Genomic DNA, 24,542 nt, shown 5'->3' with positions numbered 1-24,542 from the left:
ATTTTGGACAATGCTATGCTTCCAACTTTGTGGGAACAGTTTGGAGTAGGCCCTTTGCTATTTCAGCATGACCTGTGCCCCAGTGCACAGAGCAAAGTCCATAAAGACATGGATGGATGAGTTTGGTGAGAAAGAACTTGATTGGCCCACACAAAGCCTGTTGGTTGAAATAATGGTCGAATTCTCCTCAGAAAGAGTTTTCCTTTATTTAGATCATGCGCATAATCGAGACAAGGCACACAACAAACAAAAGTTGAAGCGTCTGATTACACGTTTGAATTACATGGTTTATATAACCTCTTATCTACTTCTAATAGCATGCATCATTATGATTGGTTACTTTTCAAGCAAGTTACACCTCTTTAAGCTGCATAATTAAGAATGGCCTAGACTTGACCCTTTGTACATATATATAGAACAACATAGAGTAGACGTGTTGGCGTGAACTCGTACATATATCATAGACATTCCCTGCTTTCTTATGTCTTTGTCAGCAATAATATTTACGATAACATAAGCATTTTTCTAACAAAGCCCTGACATCAACCCCATTGAACACCTTTGGGATGAATTGGAATGGAGATTGTGAGACAGGCCTTCTTGTCCAACATCAGTGCCTGACCTCAAAAATGCTCTACTGGGTGAATGGGCAAAAATTCCCACAGAAACAGTCCCACAGAAATCTTGTGGAAAGCTTATAGGAGCAAAGTGGGGGGTAATGTCTATTTAGAATGCAATGTCATAAACGTCCCTGTTGGTGCAATGGCCAAGTGTCCCAATACGTTTGTCCATCTGGTGTGCATCCCAACCACAGAGTTGGGGATCAAATCATCCGAATCTAATGTTTTCTTTGTTAATTTGGTATTGTAATATACTATCACTAGTAAAACCCACAGTTACTGTCAGGGCCGGCCCAAGGCAAAATGCCGCCCCCCCCCCCTTATCTACCCTTCCTCTCCCTCCGTCCCTGCCGCCCCCCCCCATTATCTACCCTTCCTCTCCCTCCGTCCCTGCCGCCCCCCCCCATTATCTACCCTTCCTCTCCCTCCCTCCTATCTACCCTTCCCCCCCCCTTGTACTTACCTTTCAGCAGTCCTGCGGCGAGTCTCCCTGTTCGGTCTCGGTGCCGGCTTGTAATGCTGAGCGCCGGAAGGGTATGAGGTAATCTTCCGGCACTCAGCATTATAAGCCGGCACCAAGACCGAACAGGGAGACACGCCGCAGAGGAGAGAGAGGGGCGCCGAGCGGGTACTGATAGCTTGGTAAGCAAAAACCACTCGCTGCCCCTTTCTCTCTCTTTCGCTTTAAAAAAAAAATAAAATACTGTTGTATATTACATTTCTATAATGTGTGCATGTGTGTATGTGAATTAATGCCTTCTGATTACATTGCAAGCCAATAATTGCCTTTAACTAGAAATTTAGCTTGGGGAAAAAAGATCCCTCTGCAACATATTTCTTCGGTTTCTGTATTGAGTGCACAGCAGGCTACATTCAGAGCACCAGTGGTTATTGGGCTTTACCTATTTAGCAGCTCAGGATCAGTAGCCATTATATTTTGTCTTCTTCTAGGGGCAAAGAGATCACACAAATCCAAAGGCAGCCCTGTCCACAACTAATAAAGTGTTATAGGGAATTTCTACTACTATTAGCTCTTATGTAAGCGCTAATATGATAAACAAATGAGTTTGTATTGATCCCTATAGGACTTCTATGATAGAGCGTATAATGAAGTTCTTTTTTTGTTGTTTTTAGGTATCAGTATATTCTTTGGTAATTTCAAAATCTTTATTTTCCATTTTATATGAGAAGAAACAGAACTCTGTTACAGTCAACATTATCCGCTAGCACAACAATGTCGTTATTTCAGTTGGCACAGGGTAACTATGGGAAGGGGCAGGATATTTAGCAGTATTAGAGGGGAACTGTCACCTACACAACTTTTAACATAAACCATTAACTTAGCCCATGCCTTGGGCTGTTTGCAATTATGCTTTATCCCACGTATTTGGTTTAACCCTTTGAGTGCTTGGGGTAGGAACACACCTCTCTCAACAGGAGGCCAAGACAAACTTCATATCTTTGCTTTAGTTAGACTTAAATGACAACCATAAATCACTTTTAAGGTGTGTTAAGCTCTCCATTGGTATCTAGTTTAAGTGGAACTCTACTTTGGATTATGTGATATAATGGTAAAAATATATTAAAAAAAATAATAAAAAAATTTCCCCATTATATTTATATATAGTTGTAGGTAATAGTGTAGAATATACTGCAGAGTAGGCATGCAAAAGAGGTTAAATTCCATAATTATTCTAAACAACAAAAAACTGTTTTCATTTACAACAGCATTTTCTTCACTTTAAGAGGAAATCTGTGCCTTTACCCTTAAATGCAAGGCTTACTTCTGTAAAAGATGTCCTGACAGTGCAGTTAAATACAATGGGCTTCAGCTAGGAAGGACCTGGATAACTATACTCTAGATACTTGGTTGTATCTAAAGACATTAAAGTAAGGAACTATCTGACCTCAGTAAAGCTGAGACCTATGCAAGGAGTGGCAGCATTTAGTTACTTTTCCCGCTGTCTCCTCAACTCACCTTTACAAAGGCTACAAAAAAAGAAGACCAAATTAATAAAGGGTGGAAGCTTCATATAATGGGAGCTGAAGGACACTTCTCCCATGGTGTGTGTGTGTGTGTGTGTACACACCGAACAGTAAAAAATGACTCAAAAAGGGACAGCTCTCTATTTTTTTTTCATATGTATTGATCTCCTGTTAAATAGTGTCCATTTCTTGTCATTTACTTTTTACTCCCATTATTGCTTGGAGAACAGCAGCAACTCGGGGATTTATTAACGCGTTATAAATGCATTTTAACAGCCCCCCTCCGTCATACCTAATATATTTAAATAAATGAATTAATAAAACATATATACATATTTAAAATGTATGCTGTGGAATAAAACAATAAATCATAATAGTAGTGAACACACCAATCATTCCCAGTAGCAGTAGATTTCTAAATGGCCAAAGGAGAGAGTAACTGTATGTGCAACAGCTGCATCAAGTGATTGGAGGATGTATTGTAAATGAACCCCAACTTACAAGTCGCAGTTAGTTGGTGAATATACAAGTCATTTTGCAAGTTGTAGCATTAGTGAGGTTAACCCTAAACTGCACTGGCAGCTCTACTATTTAGTGAATCAACCTCTATGCTTATCTATCATTTTAAATATATATATATATATTAGTGCTGATTTTTATTTATTTATTTTTACAAAAGTAACACTATCTTGCTGTTTTTGCCATATACCACTGCTTATAATGTTTTGTTATATATATAATAATAATTGTACTTTAACCACAATGCATTGTTCCAGGGTTCCAGCTGGCAAGAGACGGGTTGCTTCATTCCATTTAGCATAGGCTTTGTAAAAGCATCCTTTCATAATACAAGTATGAATTAAGTATTTAAGAGGATTATCTCTTTCATAAATAGCCTCCAAAGCAAGACATTGAATGCAATGCATTAAAAAGGTCAGCCAAGCGCTCATCCAACATCTGGCACCTTGTTTTTATTATTGGGATGCAGAATTGGTCAGTTACCCACAAACCCTTGCTACCGATTAAAATTGATATTTGGTATGATATATATTGTACATTTGCACTGCTATTTGTTTTAGAAAAGTAATTTTACTATGCGCTTATCAGTGACTTCAGTGCTGCACCATTTTGTGCATTACAGGTTTTTTTTTTATTGAGGTCAAAAAGAGCATGAAATATACTGTAATGCTAGAATAAGGAGAGGGTAAACGATATATGTAGCCAAAAATAACCACACACGCACACACACTCCCCCCAGTAGCAGTCTTACCTGGTCTCCAATGACCAGTAAATGGCCACTCCGATCATCTTGTGGAACGTGCGTCCTTGAGACTTCATTTCAACCTTTTTTTTTTTTTTCTTCTTCTTCATTATTTTAACCATGTATCTTATACATTACAGTTCTAAATTCCAACTATGTCACATTTGAAGAGAAAGGTATTATATTGTGATAAATAAGCAGTACAGTTTGCAGCCTGCCTCACGTCACCTGTTTCATCACGTTATCCGATAAATGCTGTCTGAAGATCAGTTTGCACGTTCAAATCAATATACTTTGGAAGGGAATTGATTTTAATTCTAAACATTGCCTTATTTTCTCCTTCTAAATGTTTTCGAGACTTAAAGGAACAGTTTAATGTCTCTGATGCCCCACTGTAGTAGAATGCATATCAGTGTACTCTTCAAAACACACAAATTTTTTTAAACCTGACATAGAAGAGGCAGTCCCGCTAAAGCAGCTGCCCTCCTTCATAGTCTGAGTATTTTTTGTAACCGATTGGTTGCTTAACGCAAGTGGTCCTCAAGCCAGAGCTGGAGCTGACTGGCAGGAAGTATATACAATACACAGCGTTTAGCAGAATTTCTGCAGAATCCTCAAATTCATTTGCATAATAAACACACATTCAAAGGGACCAAACAGCTATATTATGGATTAAAGTGCATTTGATGGCTGGAATGTCCATTTTTCAGCTTAGTATATATGTAAACAGACATTCATTTTATTTGGCCAACATTGGCTCATGTCTCTTCCAAAGCAAACCAGCCCTACTCTTCCATATACTTGGGGACCAATATTGATAATCAGATACACACACACAAATAGACATTAAGTACGTACAGAAAAATATACATATATAGATTGCTATCCGCACATGAAAATGCACATATACAGAAGTATACAAATACATTGGAATATATACAAACTGTAACAGACATACAGCAATGAAACAAAACAATGTGCATAGACAATGTCATGTGGATTGAATAAATGCATTTAATTTAATTGATAACAGTTTATCAACACTGATCATTACAATCTACAATCAGGGATAGGCTGGCCTGGGGGGAGGGGGGAGCAATTTTCCTCTGGGCTTGTCTGATTTGGACTGGCCCACTCGTGTAGGCTGGAATGTGGCAAAGTCACATAATGTGATGTTACTTGACCCCATGAGTGTGTAAGTGTGTGTTAGTGGGAGTTTTGGGTCCTATTATTTTTAATATATTTATTAATGACCTTGTAGAGGGATTGCATAGTAAAGTATCAATCTTTGCAGACGATACTGAGCTCTGTAACGTGGTTAACACAATAGAGGACAGCGCACGATTACAAATGGATCTGCATAGGTTGGAGGCTTGGGCTGGGATGTGGCAGATGAGGTTCAACACAGATAAATGTAAGGTTATGCACATGGGGAAGAAAAATCCAGGCTGGGAATATGTATTAAATGGGAAAACACTGGGGACGACTGACATGGAAAAGGACTTAGGAGTTTTAGTTAACAGTAAATTTACCTGTAGCGACCAGTGTCAGGCAGCTGCTGCTAAGGCAAATAAAATCATGGGGTGCATCAAAAGGGGCATAGATGCCCACGACAAGGAAATAATTCTACCCCTGTACAAGTCACTAGTCAGACCACACATGGAATACTGTGTACAGTACTGGGCACCAGTGTACAAGAAAGATATAGTGGAGCTGGAGAGGGTTCAAAGACGGGCAACCAGAGTAATAAGGGGAACGGGAGGACTACAGTACCCAGAAAGATTATCAGAATTGGGGTTATTTAGTTTGGAAAAAAGACGGCTTAGGGGGGACTTAATAACTATGTATAAATATATAAGGGGGCAGTACAGAGATCACTCCCAGGACCTATTTATACCCAGGACTGTATCTATAACAAGGGGACATCCTCTACGGTTGGAGGAAAGAAGGTTTCTACACCAGCACAGACGGGGGTTCTTTACAGTAAGAGCGGTGAGATTATGGAACTCTCTGCCAGAGGAAGTGGTAATGGTAAACTCGATAAAAGAGTTCAAAAGGAGCCTGGACGTGTTTCTTGAAAGCAATAATATTACAAGTTATGGATATTAGATTAATAGGGACAGAACGTTGATCCAGGGATTTATTCTGATTGCCATATTTGGAGTCGGGAAGGAATTTTCCCCCTGGTATGGGGCAATTGGCATCTGCTTCATAAGGGTTTTTTGCCTTCCTCTGGATCAACACAGTAGGGACACAATATGTATATAGGTTGAACTTGATGGACTTTGGTCTTTTTTCAACCTTATGAACTATGTTACTATGTTACTATGTTACTATGTGTGTATGTGTTAGATTGTGCGTATGTTAGCGGCCAGAAGGGGCAAGGGGCCTACTTGGTTTTACTTGCCTCAAAGGTGCCAACCCTCCCCTGTCTACAATGTATCAAATATCATAACATAATAACAAGCAATAAAACATAGCGTATATTTCATTCCGAATACTGTACTACCCAAAGATGATCCATTGTCCTTTGTAGCGTTTATATTATGAAAGGTTCTGTTGTCAAATAGCTCTGTCATATTTCCCTGATCATAGCTGCCCATTGGTCGAAGCAGCCTTGAAATTAGACTACTTAGTTTGGTTTCCATAGTAGACGGCAAGCCTTCTGTAGGAAGGGGAACAGAATAAGTAAAATTTTGTTCTGTTGGATCCACGCACATACCATCAGGTGACTTTATGAAAACCACATTACTTAGGTCAACACCTGCTACAGGTGCTGGTGAAGAGCAGGGTATATCACGTACAAGTTTGTAACTATCCATCCAGTCCTTTAACCATTCAATCCTGCAATCACATTCCCAAGGGTTCTTAAAGAGAAAAAGCCTTCCTATAAAATAAACTGGTTTGAACACATCAAAGGGCAAAGTAGTTAAGTTGTTACTATTTAGGTGCAATGATACCAAACTGGTAAGGTTTTCAAAGGCGCCCTCATCAATGAAAGTTATTTTATTACGATCAAGATAGAGGATTTCCAACTCAAATAAATCTTGAAACCAAACATTTGACACATTTGTTATAAAATTCCCACCCATGTTTAGCATCTTTAATCTTCTCAGCCCTTTGAAGGAGTTTTCTGGTAATTCATTCAATAGATTGTCATTAAGAAATAAGTACTCCAGTTTCTGACAATCTTGGAAAGACATATCATGAATAACATGTATTTTATTGTCTTGAAGGTTGAGGTATTTAAGATTTTTTACATCCTGAAGTGAATTATAGGCCACAGCTTCAATTCTGTTACTCTCCAAGTAAAGATGAGTCAAATTCACCATTCCCTGGATGGCACCAGGTATCCTTCGGAAATTATTCTGAAAAAAGATGAGTTCCTTTAAGTATGGAAGATCTATAAATATTCTATCGGGGATGTTAAAAAGGTTGCAGTCTGCCAAATCAAGTTTAACAAGCCTCTTCAAAGCGGAGAATGCTCGAGTGTGTAAATAGCGTATACAGTCATTGTGTGCCATTTTCAACTCCGTCAGGGTGGGCAGTCCTTTGAAGGCCCCTGGGGTGATGAAGGTAATGTTGTTGTGACTCAATGAGAGGCATTTTAATGAAGGCAAAGTACCAAAAGCCTTTTCAGAAAGGAATTTGATGTTGTTTTTATCTAGGTTAATAAAGGAAGCTTCACAGGGAAATTCAGTGGGGATTTCCAAGAGTCCAATTCGATCGCATAAAACAGAACAGTTCCGTTCCTGAGTGCAAACACAGCTTGGCGGGCAAGACCGATAACAAGCCCATATTGCGTAAATTGGTTGGATAACAAGAACAGCTAGGAGAGAGCATAGCAGTTAGTATGAAGTTAAGCATAATATTGTATATACTTGTAAAATGTGATTTTATTGCTTCAATTTTAAACTTCAAAACTACATAGAAGAATGTGTTTGGTACATGTAAGCATTTTTTTTTTTTTACCAAACACAGAGTGATATCCTGAACAATTAAATAATGTATGGCAGGCAGATTATATTGCTACCAGTGGAGCAAAAATAATTTAACACAGAGGGAGAGAGTTATGGTTTCTTCTCCTTCATATTTTATTGTTATTTTAATGTTTGGGGGTTTTTAAAAAAAAAAATGCTAGTGAACTTATAATAAAAAGGTGAAGGTTGCCAATCAAAAAATAATTAGCATAAGAAACACAAGGAAGAGGCATGGATGCTGGGTGAGATGGGTGCCATGACAACATTATACAACATACTGCATTGCAGTATGAAAATCTTATTGGTGCCAAACAAGCTGTTAGTTATAATAAACAAAGAAAAAGATTCAATGAATCGCTCACTTTTCAGCCTACAAGCTAATGCTTGAACCTGATGGGAATTATCTTCCATCCACTTATCCGTTTAGGTCTCTGTGCTATTTAATAGGTGTCATCCTTTACTTTGTCCCATATATTGATTGAAATGCATGTGTAGAAAAAATAAAAAAAATGGAAATTCTTTATTTTAATCTTTGATGTCACCTTTGCATCCACACTAAATAATTAAATATCTTGATGTTATATTTAATTTGGTGTATTTAAGTAGCAGCTCAGTTTAATACCAATTTTTTTACTAACTTAGAGAATCATGCTGAATTATTAAATATGCATGGATGGTTCGGTTGATTTACACATTGCATAAACTGTGGCAAATTGCATATTCCAGAATTATTGAAAAGTCTTCCAAAAATATACAAAATTACAATCAGTGGTCATGTATAAACACACCATGTAGAAAACAGCATTTAATTATTATCATGGTAGTTTGAATGCGAGGAAATAGCTTGCATGTGTCACTGCAGAATAATTTTCACCCGACGTGTGTGTTTACAAAATATGCTAATTATAACTTGTCTTTTTACTGTTTCCCACACTATTAACTGTGCCGGCCGGTGGTAGCAATTTTCCATTTGCAACTATTACCCAGGGCACTGAACTGAGTAAAAAAAAAATGTAGGACATATTAATATCCCACATTGGCAACACCAATTGCATTGTATGGTGGGGTACTTTGTTATTCAGGATACTGTACTGTAAAGTAAAAAAAATCTTTAAAAAGGTTTAAAGGGGAACTCCCATCATTTTTTCTATAAAGTATAAGTAATACATACGTTCGCTAACATCCTATGAATATTTAATCAATTTATGTTTCACGCAAGTACTCGAAGTCTATTTTTGAAGCTAGGCCTCATGAACTAGAAGCTTCCTGAAGATCAGGAAAATTTCAGTGGTTATGACATAACCACATAAATATGAAAGCAGTAAATGCTGTCTGATGCCCCATAGGCAAGCCTATCAGCAATTTTGTAAGTTGGGTACTTAATATTGTGTGCTTCACACATTATTAAGTACCCAACTTACAAAATAACTATGCCACTAAAGAAATAAAAACAACTGAATATGATAGGAGTCCCTCTTTAAGACTAGTCATAGTTAAAAGGCCCCCTTTCCATGCGGCTCCTCTTTGCACGGTCCCTAGAGGGATGTTGAAGACTTCTCAATTGCTTCACTTGAAACAGAAAGAAACTGAATTTTCTGCCATATCCAATATACTGACACTTCCTATAATCACTGAGGTAGTGCCAAGTGCTGGATGCAGCTTTCACAATGTATTATTTAAATGGATTTCATCTTTTCCCTGTCTGTGTTTTATGTTACGCTAACCTTCACCGTTCATTTTCAGGGTGTGTAAAAATGCCAGTGACAATTGGCTATACTAAATTATTATTGCCAGGAATTAATTTGTGTCAGTGTAGCCATCACCTTAAAATATTATTCATGTTTTAATTGGATTATAATACATTTCTAATAAAATGAAACATATTCACAGATTATATTGTAGTTGGCAACCATAGTCTGCATAATGAACAGAGAGCTCAAATCCAAGTGAATACAAGAAAATTAAGCCCCTTAAGGACCAAGGATGTTTTACGTTTTTACACTTAAGGACCAAAGCATTTTAGAACTTATGTCTTTATTTAACTGTGATTTTCCACTCAATTATATTACCCACAAATATTTTTTTCAGGACCAGTAGGACTTTCTTTTGAAGCAATAATTATATAATAATTTAGCATGATAAAAACACTCTAAAAGTGTGGGAAACAATAAGAAAAAAACCAAATTACCCCCAAATTATATTTTATTTTTCTCAGGACCAGTAGTACTTTCTTTTGATGCAATAATTATATAATAATTTAGCATGATTGAAAAAAATCTAGATTTTCACATTTCCAACTATACATATCCAACGCAAATAAAAAAACAAAACAAAATGTATTTAGGTATTTGTCCTGATTTGGAAATCATATGTCTTGAATTTTGATTTACTTTGGTAGTTACAAGGCTAAATATGAATGACGGGCATCGCAGTTTCCAAAGTAAACTTTGTTTAAAATGTGATATTGTTAGAGAGTGAGTGTGAATAAATGTACTGGATAAAAAATGTTGTTCCCGAATTTGAAATGGTTCTCCATTTTAATCCGAAACAAACAGGAAACAGAATTCATTGTCCGAAAACAAATGGGCCAAAGACAAACCAAAAATGTGTCAATTTTTTTCAAATGTATGTGTTTAATGTTTTGTGTGCAAAGAGTGCTCGAAATACATCCATCTTTTGGTGCCTTTGCTAATGTGTCCTTAATGGATCAGTGTGAGCTGAAAGAAAAATGCCACTAGTGTTTACACCAGACTATGTTGATTTACAGCTCAAATACTGAATTTAATGGCAGGGAGAGCCATTCTGCCAAATTTTTGGTTTCCATTTTTCATGAATGAGTGTCATGTTTGCCTGTGAGATATTTTGAAACCTTTAAAAACCTTACTACATAAGAGAGGAAGCAAAGAACCAAAGAACAGATACCTTCCTTTCTCTTGCCCCTCATTTGCCTCCTTCCCCTCGAATCTTTCTTTATGCAGTTGACATAGTAAGTAAGAACATTTTGTCTCCAGACCTCTATTGTTTTACTTAAATGTGTTCCAGATTGGCTTGTTTTTAACACTTACTTCCATTGAAAAATGAAAAAAATACATTAAACACTAAGCTGTAAGAAATAGTGACTTCAAATCTTAATATTAAAATAAATTAATGTCTAGAAGAAATGTTGTTTTTTTTGTTTTGTACCAATTACAATCCGGCAACTATGTTGGCAGTCATCAATCTTTGTTAGTGTTAAGTATTAAAATTCAAATGCTTTCATATTCATTATTTAATGTAACATGCTGGATTAAGACTAGCACTGAATGAACATGCATTGCGATTTATAATTACATTAAAAGGTCTACAAATGATCAGGAAGCAATATAATTGACATGGAAAATGATCTGGAATATGGAATCACACGGATAAACCAATATAATCTCTTTCCAGAGCACGGACTGTACATTTGAATGGAACTGGTTTTTTTCCTTGTGTTGATGAGTAATAATTGAGGCTCCTCTTTTCTAGGTCAATGGCCTGGCATTTTCCCATAGCATTTTGAATCAAATCCTTTAAATATTTTAACAACCTTCAGTACTGGCATTCTACAATGTGAAGGCTACTACCATCCATATTATGTAAGTAATTATTTTCCATAGAAGAGGTCAAACAGTACATTCCATACAAAAAAATGGATGCAGCCAGTGCAGTTACCAATCATCCTCATTATAGATTAACTTCAGTATTTTTCTTTTTGCAATTATATAGATTGAAGCCCTGTTACTTACATTTTAAAACAAGGGGGGGATGCATGCCTAGCACTCCTAAGGGATTTGATATGCTACCAATCCCCCACATCATGTTTACACAGTGTGGGTCTGGGAACCAGTTTGAATACATATAGATGTTCAAAGGGCAGGAGAGCAATGAGGAGGAATTGTTTTTATCCACCGTTGAACAGAACTTGACTGGACTTATGCAACCTGAGCTGACATTCACTACTGCACATACCTGGGCAGGACAGCATATTTAATTGCACTGTCTAATTTAGTTTAGGGGAAAAGTAACAGTTTCATTTTCTTAATGAAACTTAAAATGAACACATGGAAGTGAATGTGCATGTCTTTGTGGCTGAAGTGTGGCTGGATACACACAAAGATACAAGGTATGTCGTGTTTCAGTTTTTTTAAACCATATTGTACGGGGTCCTTAGTTTACACATGCTTGTTACGTTATGCATAGCTTTAAGCAGAGCAAAGAAACATACAATTTGACTGCCATTCTGCCTAGTTTTCCTGCTGAAGAAACATCAGATCCTATTTGGTCCTTGATCTTGTGTTAATTTGCCTATTTCATCAATTTGTACAAGGAAAATGAAAGGGACCCCAAACAAAAACCGAAGCAAAGAGCTCTAAAGTTTCATTTGAAATTCCTTATTTTTCAATCACCCTCATTCAGTCTCATGCTCTTTCGCACTCCCACTCATGTTCTCTTACTATCTAACTCACACTCTCTCTGTCTCTAGGGGCGGGCTGGGTCAGGAGGCAATTGCCCCCCAGGCCACCCTAAATGTAAATAAATGGCCAGCCATGCGGCCGCGCACTAAAGTGACCAAAGCAACCGCAATCTGAGGTCACTACCCCTGCAATTACTTTCACAGGGGCCCTGCCGCTTACCTGTGCATTGCTCACACACGCTGTGCGAGCAACGTCTCTTTTTCCACCCAGCACAAGCAGGAACCCAGCAGAGTCACGTGACTTTATGTCACATCACATAACTCCGCTCCGTTCCTGCTTCCCCGGGCAGTACCAGACAATTTGTTTGCACAGTGTGAGAGCAACGCAGGGGGAAGCAGCAGTCCCTGCTGAAGTCTGCAAGTGGCACCGAGATCTACAGTTCAGGTAAGGGAGTGGGGGAGGGTGTATGAATGAGTATCCATGATTAAGGGAATGAATGAATATCTGTCAATGAGTGAATTAATGAGTATATCTATTAGTATCTGTGAATGAGGTAAGATATGAATGAGTGAATGAATGTTTGTGAATTTGTAAATAAATTAATGAATGTGTGTGATTGCATGGATGTGTAAGTTGAGGATACCACAGGCAGGTTGTTTGGTGCAAAGGTGGCAAGTCCTGTGCTTCCAATCTGGGTGCTGGGCAGATCCTGTGAATGAAATCAGGGCACTTAATGGGGGGGGATATTAATTCACAAGGGGGTGCTGGCTGGGGAAAATACTTTTTTTTTTCAAATTGACACCCGGTGGGTGTCAGAGCCTGTCCTGGTGTGTGTTTGGCTGTCTGTGTGGCAGAGCCTGTCCTGGTGTGTGTGTTTGGGTGTTGGTGTGGCAGAGCCTGTCCTGGTGTATATTTGGGCGTCCGTGTGGCAGAGCCTGTCCTGGTGTGTGATTGGGTATCCGTGTGGCAGAGCCTGTCCTGGTGTGTGTGTGTGTCTTGCTGTCGGTGTGGCAGAGCCTGTTCTGGTGTGTGTGTCTGGCTGTTGGTGTGGCAGAGCCTGTTCTGGTGTGTGTGTCTGGCTGTTGGTGTGGCATAGCCTGTCCTGGTGTATGTGTTTGGGTGTTGGTGTGGCAGAGCCTATCCTGGTGTATATTTGAGCGTCCGTGTGGCAGAGCCTGTCCTGGTGTGTGTTTGGCTGTCTGTGTGGCAGAGCCTGTCCTGGTGTGTGATTGGGTGTCCGTGTGGCAGAGCCTGTCCTAGTGTGTGTGTTTGGGTGTTGGTGTGGCAGAGCCTATCCTGGTGTATATTTGGGCGTCCGTGTGGCAGAGCCTGTCCTGGTGTGTGTTTGGGTGTCTGTGTGGCAGAACCTGTCCTGGTGTTTGTGTGTCTTGCTGTCGGTGTGGCAGAGCCTGTTCTGGTGTGTGTATTTGGGTGTCAGTGTGGCTGAGTCTGTCCTGGTGTGTGTGTTTGGGTATCGGTGTGGCAGAGCCTGTCCTGGTGTGTGTGTTTGGGTGTTGGTGTGGCAGAGCCTGTCCTAGTGTGTGTGTGTTGGGTATCGGTGTGGCAGAGCCTGTCCTGGTGTGTGTGTTTGGGTGTTGGTGTGTTGGGTATCGGTGTGGCAGAGCCTGTCCTGGTGTGTGTGTGTGTTTGGTCGTCTTTTTCCTTTCTGTAGGAATAAATGTAACTATTTAATTTTTACTTATCCAGAAATATAATGCCCCCCTGAATTTGTAGTCACTTCAAAGGACAAAACTTTCTAGGCCCACAAATCAGTGAGCAAAAAAGTAAAGTTTTTGTGTTATTTAGCTATTTCAATCTGCATATTTTATTAAAAAGGATTAGTGGCGCTAAATTGTGGCTTCAGGCATCCCGTGTATGATTACTTTTTTGACATCAATATGTGTTAGAAAATGTCACATAATCAGGCACTTTAATTCATTTTTATTTTTCAGCTATTTTTATAGATATGAGGCCCCGCCCTTTTTGTTGAGTGTGTGAGAGAAACAATGAATGAGGGTGAGTGACAACAAATTTTGTTTCCGAATGTAAAATGTCCTCCAATTTTCATCCAAACTGCAATCGTTTTTGGTCCATTTACACAAGTCTATTTTCTATAACTTTCTCACTTAAGTAGAACTTCTTTGGATTACACCTAAGCCTCTGTTCCAATATTTTTAGACAGTGCCAGACTGGTGATGTTGGGGTGACTTTAAAGCCTGGCCATCTGCTACGTTTTTATGCTTACATAGCGTGCAGAGTATGTGGTGCTGATGGCCAGCAGCCTACTAGGCATTTGCTCGATGACCAGTTCAGTCCTGGTTTTAGTTAATGACCACTTGTCCAAACCTTTATCTTCCTTGAAATATAGTTCCTCCTTGTACTTTTTGTTTCTAGCAGTTCCTTTATCTCTTCTTTAAGCTATACATATTGAGATCATTTGTAATGACAGACAAAGATGTTTGAAAACAGCTCAACTTAAAACAGGCAGCTGCTACATTAACTGGGAGCATCTCAGTTTTAGCTCAGTTGTGCCATTAAAGAAGAAAAATCTCCATCAACATATCAGCCTAATCCTGCCCACCAAGTCAGTCCAGAACCAAAATGCAAAGTAAATTTATGGATACTGCTGTATTATGTACAACATTTCATACATAATGTCCTGACTGTAAATGTTTGCTAAATAGCTGATACTTACACAGTAAGCCACATATTTTTTGCTTCATACCATATCTACAACTTAGAGATATATGTATGTTGGCAGCACATGCATGGACCAACAATGTCCTTCTTTACAATAATGCAATATCATGTATAATTTAAGCATTATGTAAGGACATTGCTATGTATAAAGTGTTGCAGGAGCACAATAGGCACAATTTATCTATACATTTTTTTGCCTGCCATCCCTTAACATTCAGCTGTGTCTGTAACAGAAGAACTTACCATTCAAAATACTGGCAAACATTAATTTTCCCATTAGAAATTGTCAGAATCCACTTACAGGAACATATTATCTGAAAAATATTTATTAAACAAAATAATATTTGCAAGAGTAGCTATGTAATACAACTGATTGCATAGCCCCTTTTAACCCCTTCCAACTTTCAATATTCTATATATACAGTGTTTTTGTTATACAACAATATTTTTTTTCAAAATACTGTGAGAAGTAACTCATACTTTAAACATATGCTGAAATATTTAACAGCAATTATACTACAACATGAACAAATCTTAAACATAATAGTAGTAAATATGAATACAAATACTATATATAAGTGTTAATACAACTATATAGAAAAATGATCTATTCAATTACATTTATATATCTATTTTGAGAAACTATCCTTGAGTTATTGTCACTAATTCATTAATATCTTCCTCAGCTAGAATGCACACTGTTTCCCTTATAATAACAGTAGACATAAATAGTCATAAATTAAAGACCAATAGCACATGTAAGGTAGCTTACCTAAGCTCCAATTTTGAATCTTCTCTTTTCATTGTCTTTCTCTGCCGCTCACACAGTGCCATTTGGTGTTTATCCCTCTGAAAGTGATCATTTAATGGTAGCAAAATCCTCAGTATCAAATAGGGATTAGAGAGATGGAGGAATTGAATTGCTTCAAAAGAAGGCGCAGATTGTTGATAAGTCTAACCTAAATATGATATCCCAGCCTCTGCATGACTCCACCCTATGATAAATGCTGTGCCAGCTCCCTGATATCGCTATGTATTCTCAAGGGCCAACCCTAGTGACCTTCGCCTGCAGGAAGGTCTGTGTTGGTCCTGCTGTGTGAAAGATTGCTTAAAACCCTCATCACTGATTTAGCTATGCATTATACAGGGCCAGTTTAGCCCAATGAATAGACCTCTTTATATATTTGGTGCTATAGCCAGGGAACATAACACAGTGTAGTGCGCCATGGCTATCAATGAGGACAACAAAGCTTTTATTTACAATATATGGCACATGGTTCAAGTGATTGTGACGAAGGCCCGTACTTGGACTGAGTAGCTCCGCCGTAGAGATGTTCCTTGCCGCTGATAGCTCAATTGCTCAAGGGATTAACCCTTCATATTTCCCCAAGCATTAGCTGGGATGTAGTGTAGGGTACAAACAGAACTCAGTTTATTGAAGACAGAACAGATATTTATACACCAAACACGATAGGATTAGGGGTATAATCCCATCATCTACAGCCCTGCGTCTCCATACAGTTCTATGGTCAGCAAAGAGTCACTTTTTCAGGGTGATCTCGAGGGAGTGCCATCAATCCTGGGTACCAATCGAGAGCTCAGGGTCAAAGGATGTTATGGTCCAAAAAGCATTGTGATCCGACATCAGGACGCTGAGCGGCGTCAGAAACTTCCTTGGGAATAGTCTGCTCAGTAGCCAGGCCAGAGTTCCATAGCCTCGTCTGGGTAAACCCCAGTCCTAATGATTGGTAATAAACCAGAGTTCCCAAATGAGCTCCCTATTCACAACCACCATTTAGTGTTACCTCAAAAGAGCGACACAGTGGGACAACGGGTGTCCGTAGTGACACCGTTCCAAATGTTGGTGGGCATCGCCGCAGTTCCTAGCCACCGTAGAGTTCCATGAACTTGCTGCTAGGTTCCAGTCAGGCATTTCCTGGCTTGTAGAGCCCCCATAGCCAGCTAGTTTATGGGAGTCTGGTTAGGGCAGACCAGACAGAGTTTACAGATTACATCTGTAATCTGATCAGAAACACTCTAAAATCTCTACCTTCTGAGGGATGAGTATAGCAAGGAGCCGACTAGTTAGAGAGGGACACACAGATATGGAGAAATAAATTAGAGTAGGGGATTGTGTGTTGGGGTAGAAAGAAACACCTTTATGTTTCTGCTTTAAAAAAACTTGTAAAAGCCATTCTTCTTTATGAAGGGGAGAGCTTTTTCAAAACGTAGCAATGCAGAAATATGAAATTCTTTATCCCAGTGCAACTCACTTACAACTGACATGTTACATTTAGAAAACAAAAGCAGAGAAGCACGTTGCACAAAATAATTGGTACTGGATTTTTTAAAAGGTATCAGTTTTTCAACTATATAAAACTAGTGTTCCACATTTTGACCGATTAGGTATACTAGGCATTTACATATTTGCCATCTAAGCTTTGAGGAGACTTTAGTATTTTAGTGGATAATACATCAATCCCCCACCACCAGCCACAACAGTAGCCATAGCAAGCTGCTGTAGCCAGGAGGTAGGTGCATTAGCAGGGTGGAACCTGGAGTGTTTTTCAAACACAGCCTTTATAGTGTGCAAAATGCATGGCATCATGGATAGAAATAAATGCTTATCTGGAATATGTGCATGCTGATTTATAGTCTACATAAAATGAAAAACAGTTTAGTTGAGAAACAGAGTGGGATTAACAATATACAGTTGTGCTCAAATGTTTGCATACCCTGACAGAAATTGTGAAATGTTGGCATTGATTTTGAAAATATGACTGATCAGGAAAAAAAAAACTTTTATAGTATTTTATGTAAAGCTAGTGATAAAATGAAGCCATGTTTTATTGCATAGTTGTTTGGCTCCTTTTTAAAGCATAAGGATAACAGATATCACCCAAATGGCCCCGATCAAAAGTTTACATACCCTTGAATGTTGGGCCTTGTTACAGACACACAAGGTGACACACACAGGTTAATATCCCACATATGTGGCTTTTTAAATTGCAATTAGTGTCTGTGTATAAATAGTCAATGAGGTTGTTCTCACGTGGATGTACTGAGCAGGCTAGATACTGAGCCATGGGGAGTAGAAAAGAACTGTCAAAAGACCTGCGTAACAACAAAAATAGAACTTTATAAAGATGGAAAAGGATATAAAAAAAATATCCAAAGCCTTGAAAATGCCAGTCAGTACTGTTCAAGCTCTTATTAAGAAGTGGAAAATTCAGAGATCTCTCGATACCAAGCCAAGGTCAGGTAGACCAAGAAAGATTTCAGCCACAGCTGCCAGAAGAATTGTTTGGAATACAAAGAAAAACCCACAGTTAACCTCAGGAGAAATGGTATGGAAAAAGACGGTGTTGTTGTTTCAGGTACACAATACCAATACTTGAACAAAATGAGCTGCATGGTCGAGATGCTGGAAAGAAGCCTTTACTACGCCAATGCCACAAGAAAGCCCGGTTACAATATGCCCGACAACACCTTGACACACCTCACAGCTTCTGGCACACTGGAATTTGGAGCATAAGCTCTATGTTTGGAAAGGGGTCAACAAGGCCTATAGTGAAAAGAATACCATCCTCACTGCGAAGCATGGTGGCTCACTGATGTTTTGGGGGGGGGCTCTAAAGGCACTGGGAATCTTGCAGACTTTTAAACAGGAGTCATTTTGTCTTTGTTATTTTTTGTCTTTGTTGCCATGTTTTGCTTTATGATTGTGCCATTCTGTTATAACCTACAGTTAAATATGAATCCCAAAATAATTGTAGCGCACCCATTTTGCAACCTGTAGATTCAAGTTACAATTTCCAGTTGGCTAACAGCATATAATCAATAAAGATCAAGCACAACAGAATTGTGTAAATAATGGATATATAAAGGCAGGTAATAGACAAACAAAAATTAACTTGTATGATTTTTTGACTAAATAGCATACAGAACATACAGGATAGGCTGTAGCTTATACCAAATGTATTCTCTTTTGTGCAAAGCATGTTGCTCTCAGCTTTGCTTCTAGGCAAATACAACGACAAAGGAAAGTGTGTTTATAGAACTTAGTAACATGTTTTTTGACATACCTTTGTTATGACATAAAGTAGAATTTGGAAAACACTCCTTATTTGCAATGCAAGGCACTTTTCAGGTTTGCCAAATAGTACAGTAGACCTCATCACAGAATTGAAATATGGAACGCTATCCTACTATTACCTCACGTTTCGGTTCTGGACAGCCCTTTTGGACAGGATAAGACTCCTAAGTGGGGACATACCATAGAATAGTCTATGAAGCGGTTGTCTGTTAGTGAGCATCTCATACTCTTTTTATATTGCAATTTACCCTTTGAGGATCTCTTGGGTTCCACCCCAAGTGTAAAGGTGAGTCCAGACATGGACCTCCTTGATTTTGTCACGGACTGGGTCCAAACAGATGACTGAAAGGACCCAGCGCGCCCGAAGATTGTATGCAGGAGTCACAGTGCAGTAGTGGAGATGGACAGGGCCTGGTTGCAGGGCGACCACACTCATCCAGGTGTTGTGCACCTAGGGTTGTGCAGCCAAACACCAGCACCCTGATATGGCAGCGGAAGAAGTCCAGAATGAATTGAAGTGATATCCTGCAGGCACCCTGGAGCAGGCATGAAGCATATCACTAGAATCACGTGCAGGATGCTGCAGGCTGGGAGTATGGAAGCTAAGCAAAGGGTATAGCAGAAACATAACAAGCAAGGGACAGGGAGACCAGGCACGAAACATAACCAGACAAGATATACATGTTACAGGGCACTACAGTGAACCAGACAAGGAATAAACATTACTAGACAAGATATACATGATACAGGGCACAACAATGGACAGGGAACAAGGCAAGGAACACAGGGGAAGGCGTGAGGAGCCGGAATCCTCGGACACTTCTCCTTTAAGCAAGGATAGGCCATATTGACTAGGACAAAGGGAGAGGAGAGAGGAACCAGAATCCTCAGATGATACAAGGAAGAAGGGCAAAGGTACATAAGAGACAAACAAACATGAATACAGAAACTAGCCTAAGACTAGGCTATCCTAATAGGAATCTCCTAATTGATAACAATTGGAGATTCCGTCACATCATATGGCCATAGTATGCTTAGCCCACCACTACGCCAAAGTACTCCAATGACGGTGGGTCCTAACGCTAATTCCTGCTGACAGAGGTACGAAACAAACCAAACATGTAATCAAAACACATAGCACTGAGACATACCTTAGACTGTAGACTGAGACAAACAGAACACACAGGTGGGGCACACCTTATAAAGGAAACAGAGCTGAAGCAGAAGCAAGGAATGGAAGAACAGAACAAAGCAAAAAGAAATCCAGGAATGGATCGAAGCAAAACAGGGAAACTGAAACAAGACAGATATGCAGCTTGTGACAGATTTATTGTGCCTAGAGGGATACCAACCGTAGCCCACTGATGATGCGGATGAAGGCCAGACATACGTCTGAGGTTGTTGGCTCCCTCATGAAGAGGAAATTTGCCTCACATTTCCGTTCTAGAGTACCCTTTTGGATAGAATGAGATTGTTATGTAGATAGAGATTTTTTTGCTCTGTTATGGCACAAAAGAAATAAAGTGGAGACGTACCTTAGGGCAGGCTTTGAGGTGGCTGTCTGTTCTTGATGTTTTGTATTAACACTTTGAGTCCATGTGTTGGGGGGCACACTTTACCATGTGGAGCACTAAGACAGTTTTTCCTAGTTTTAGATTTAGATGACAACCATACAAACAATTTATACTTTACCCACAGAAACCTATATACTGTATTATTTTTTCACAATTAAATATCTCCATAGCTCCTAGTTTAAGGCAAACTACACATCCAATGAAATGATGAGTGTTACAAATGTATCTCTTCCTCTATTTTTTCACCCTAAGTTCAAAATCAAAATAAAAAATAGTGTTTAAATCTCCCATCTCCTTTTAACAAATATATCCAATAGATGTGGTTGCACCAACATGTAGATTTCCCATGCTGTCCATGTGGTTACACAAAATACAAGTATGCTTACAATTTTGCACCTCTGATGCAACCACTTTCGAGGGCTACAACTTCAACCACCCTTGTCATCATGAGGGTCATGGAAGTTGCAGTCTATGGACATGCATTGATCCATAATTTTTAATTAAAACAATAATCAAATGTGTTCATTTTCTATGTGTTTTTGTATTTACTATTTTATTTACATTTTTATTCAACATACAGCCTATACACCATTGTAATAAGGTGTGGCATCAATCTTCTCATCCAAACATCATAATACAACAGTGGGAGGTTACATAATATTTCTCTCGGTCTACAAGGCACACAACTCTGTATGTCAATGCCAGGTCACTGTAACGTAGGTCTTAACATGTCACATCTGGAACTGTGTTATTGCACTTTCGCCTCTGATTGCCTGCCTTCAGAGATTGGACAACACCCCCAAACCAACTACCTTCACACACACACACACACAACCATAGCTAGTCAAAAACACATGTTGTCCACCTTAAGTCACCAGTGTGGTGTAGCACCCCATGTCTGTTAACTCCCCCTCCCCCAGCTGTTATTATGTAATCGGATGCTCTCCCCTTATTACTTTAACAGTACCAGTTCAAAAGTTCTTTATCAACTGTTTCACCTCTGGTTCCAAAGTATTAATAAAGGATTAACACCTGAAAACCTCCTGTCATTGCCTCCAACCAATCCATTCTAAACGTATATACTTTTTTAACATTGGGTGAGGGGGGGGTTTGGTGGTGGTGGGGCACCTGTGACATGGTAGCGCGGTAGGCCTTTTATTTTTTATTTATTTTATTTTTTTACCAGCATGCCAGCAAGCTGATCTCACAATAGTTCTGCTGGCGGAATGCTGGCTTATGTTCCAATGGTAGCAAGCAGCCATATTAACAACTGTGTTGTCTGCAAAATTACGTGAATAAAAAGAACCCTGGGGAGGTTTTTGTATTGTCCTTGAATATACTTGTGTATGGTAATTATATCCCACATGAGATTTTGCACTGCTGGAAACATAAAAACAAACAATTTTCCTGCTTTAAGGGTTTTTTTTTACACCTAAGCTCTAAAGGGTTTCTAGCATTTGTGTTGTATTATTTTAAGGCATAATCACCCAATTAATTTAACCACATAAACCATATATTAGTATGGTATTTTTTAGAAACCATATGTTAATAGATAAACCTTCTTCTTAGATCTACGGGTGACAGTAGTGGAGGATATAATATTACATCCTCAGCTTTAAATGCCAGTTTTGCAGAGACATAATATTACATTTCCTGGATTTAAGGGTAAAAGATACAAACTTTAATCAGCCCTTGTTCTCATCTTAGATTCAGAATAGCCATATGCCTAGCCCATGCATGGAAAGTCCTTTATCAACAAGTCTTCTCAGATCCTTTTTCATAGATTTCCCTAATACATAGCCAATAAAGTATAATAAGAATGATTTTATTTTTTTTAAATGCATAATTTTCCATTTTTTTATGTTTTCTATTTTATGTGTTGAAACATACTGTATATACAGTATATTTGCAATGTACCTGCCCAGTCTGCAGGGAGATGGTTTCCAATCTTCATTTAATTGCCTTAAATAATCTTGAGTGATGTGCAAATATCAAGATGTTGCTTTCTGTGTCAAGTTCCATGTTATTAATTAATTAATTAGTTAAATACATAAATAAAAGAATAGGACCAAGGACAGACCCTTGGGACACTCCATTAAAAATTGTGTTCAGCTACAAATTCGTGTATTTATATCAACCGTCTGTATTCTGTCTTTAACCAATATTTAACCAATTCTGTATTCAACCAATTCCCTGTCAAAGTACAAATATTTTCTCCTAAAGATATGCAATTTATGGAGTAACCCACTCTGTGGGATTGCAAAATCCAGATAGGCCACATCCACTGCATCTGCCTGGTTCAGATTCATGAATATCATAAAATGAGTTCTGACAAGCTTAATTTATGACATCACTTAATACTAAATAAATATGTTCAAATAAATAATATTATGCATCATGTTAATAAGATTTGGTACCCGATTAAAGAGCTTAGGGTTTCTCTTTTCTTGTGAGCCACTATTTTTCTATGTCATGATAAATGCAAAATCAAAAAATATTTTATTGCAGATTCCTCTACATTCATAGTGATGTCCATACCTGGGAACTCTCTGGGTTTGACCCGGAGATTGCCGCTTCTCCGGTCCCCGCCCATTTTCCCTTTGAATGGTGGTGTTTCCCGCTGCCGTCAGTGGGACCTCCCGCCGACGTCAGCAGGACCTCCCACCGACGTCAGTGGACATTCCTAGCTGTGTCCCGCAAGGGAAGGCTCCGGGAAGCCGGGGACCAGAAGTTCCCAGGTATGGTGATGTCAAATCGTATTCATATTAAGCATTGGCATCACATTAGCTCCCACCTGGTCTAAGACCTAACCACTACATTTGTTTCACTGTAAAATAGGCACTGCGCATGTGAAACCAATATGGTGCCAATCTGTGACTTCCGACAGAACTGTTGGCAAGTGGCAAATAACTCCTGGTCAACACTGTCCCATGCATATCAGGATAACATTTCCTTGTCTTAAGGATGCAGTCCCCTCATCAGCAGGACACAAGCTCCTGCGCAGCCTGTGACTGGTACACAAACCCATGTATGTGGAGGAATAGGTCAGTTAAGCCAGGGACACACTTGCCTCATTAGTGGTTGTTGGCCTCAAATTGCCAGGGGTGCCTCGTCGTCCCAAGACTAGCACTATCTGGGGCAATTACTCCATTTGGCCCTTGGTTAATCTGGCCCTGGGCTTTTCTTTTTTTATGTACCTAATTAATTTATACAAATAGTAGGCCTGACGTATACAAGTCATGTGAGTTATTTTTCTTTATAATAGAAACATGCACGTAATAAAAAAAAAACCACATTATCTTCCCAAGTTCTATTTTGCTCTATTTATATCAGGAATCTCTTTTTCAATATAATAATCTCCACTTTCATTTGAAGATAAAAGCATCAAAAATACTTTTTTTTAATCTTGTGTTTTGGAATTTTATCAAAATATGCTCAGTGTTGGCCAGGATTATGGAACAGGTTGAAAAAACGTCTCTCCTAATGATGTTAAAAAGCATTAAAGTGTACATAATATGAATCTCAGCTTCAATAAATTCTTTGCTTCTGTTTGACAACTCCTGTGGAAAATTACAGTTTCCCGGGGCCAATCTGCAAGACAACCATGAGACGAAATTGAGCAGAATGTTTCCAGTGCCTGTTCTACTGCTAGAACCACAGCCTTAGTATTTCTTATGGGGGTTTTTTTGTGCGGCTGGTAGATATGACTGGAACAGAAAAAAAAATGTAATTTCACACTGGTTTCACAGCAATGTTGCTTAAATAAGACATTTCAGAACCAAATGACCACATAATAACTAGGACTCCACACAGTGTTATACACAAACAGACACAGCAGCTCTCTGCCCATTATATGCACACTTCCAGACTCCGGCTATCTGGCGCCCTG

At 38.9% G+C, this 24,542-nt stretch overlaps 1 protein-coding gene across 1 annotated transcript; it reads right to left on the bottom strand.

Moving 5' to 3' along the window:
- Nucleotides 1-6,299: 6,299 nt before the first annotated feature.
- Nucleotides 6,300-15,248, bottom strand: LOC149278374 (nyctalopin-like). Its single transcript, XM_089502076.1, has 2 exons — nt 15,227-15,248; nt 6,300-7,696 (listed from the first exon to the last, which is right to left on the bottom strand). Exons 1-2 carry the CDS (start codon nt 15,246-15,248, stop codon nt 6,300-6,302), a joined length of 1,419 nt encoding a protein of 472 aa, XP_089358202.1.
- Between the last annotated feature and the right edge of the window lie 9,294 nt (nt 15,249-24,542).

The sequence above is a fragment of the Sceloporus occidentalis genome, unplaced genomic scaffold, assembly GCF_023333645.1.
Source record: "Sceloporus occidentalis isolate IW3139 unplaced genomic scaffold, rSceOcc1.0.p SCAF_192, whole genome shotgun sequence".
Classification (NCBI taxonomy): domain Eukaryota; kingdom Metazoa; phylum Chordata; class Lepidosauria; order Squamata; family Phrynosomatidae; genus Sceloporus; species Sceloporus occidentalis.
Note: the sequence above shows the minus strand (reverse complement) of the source record. Positions and strands in the feature narration are given on the sequence as shown.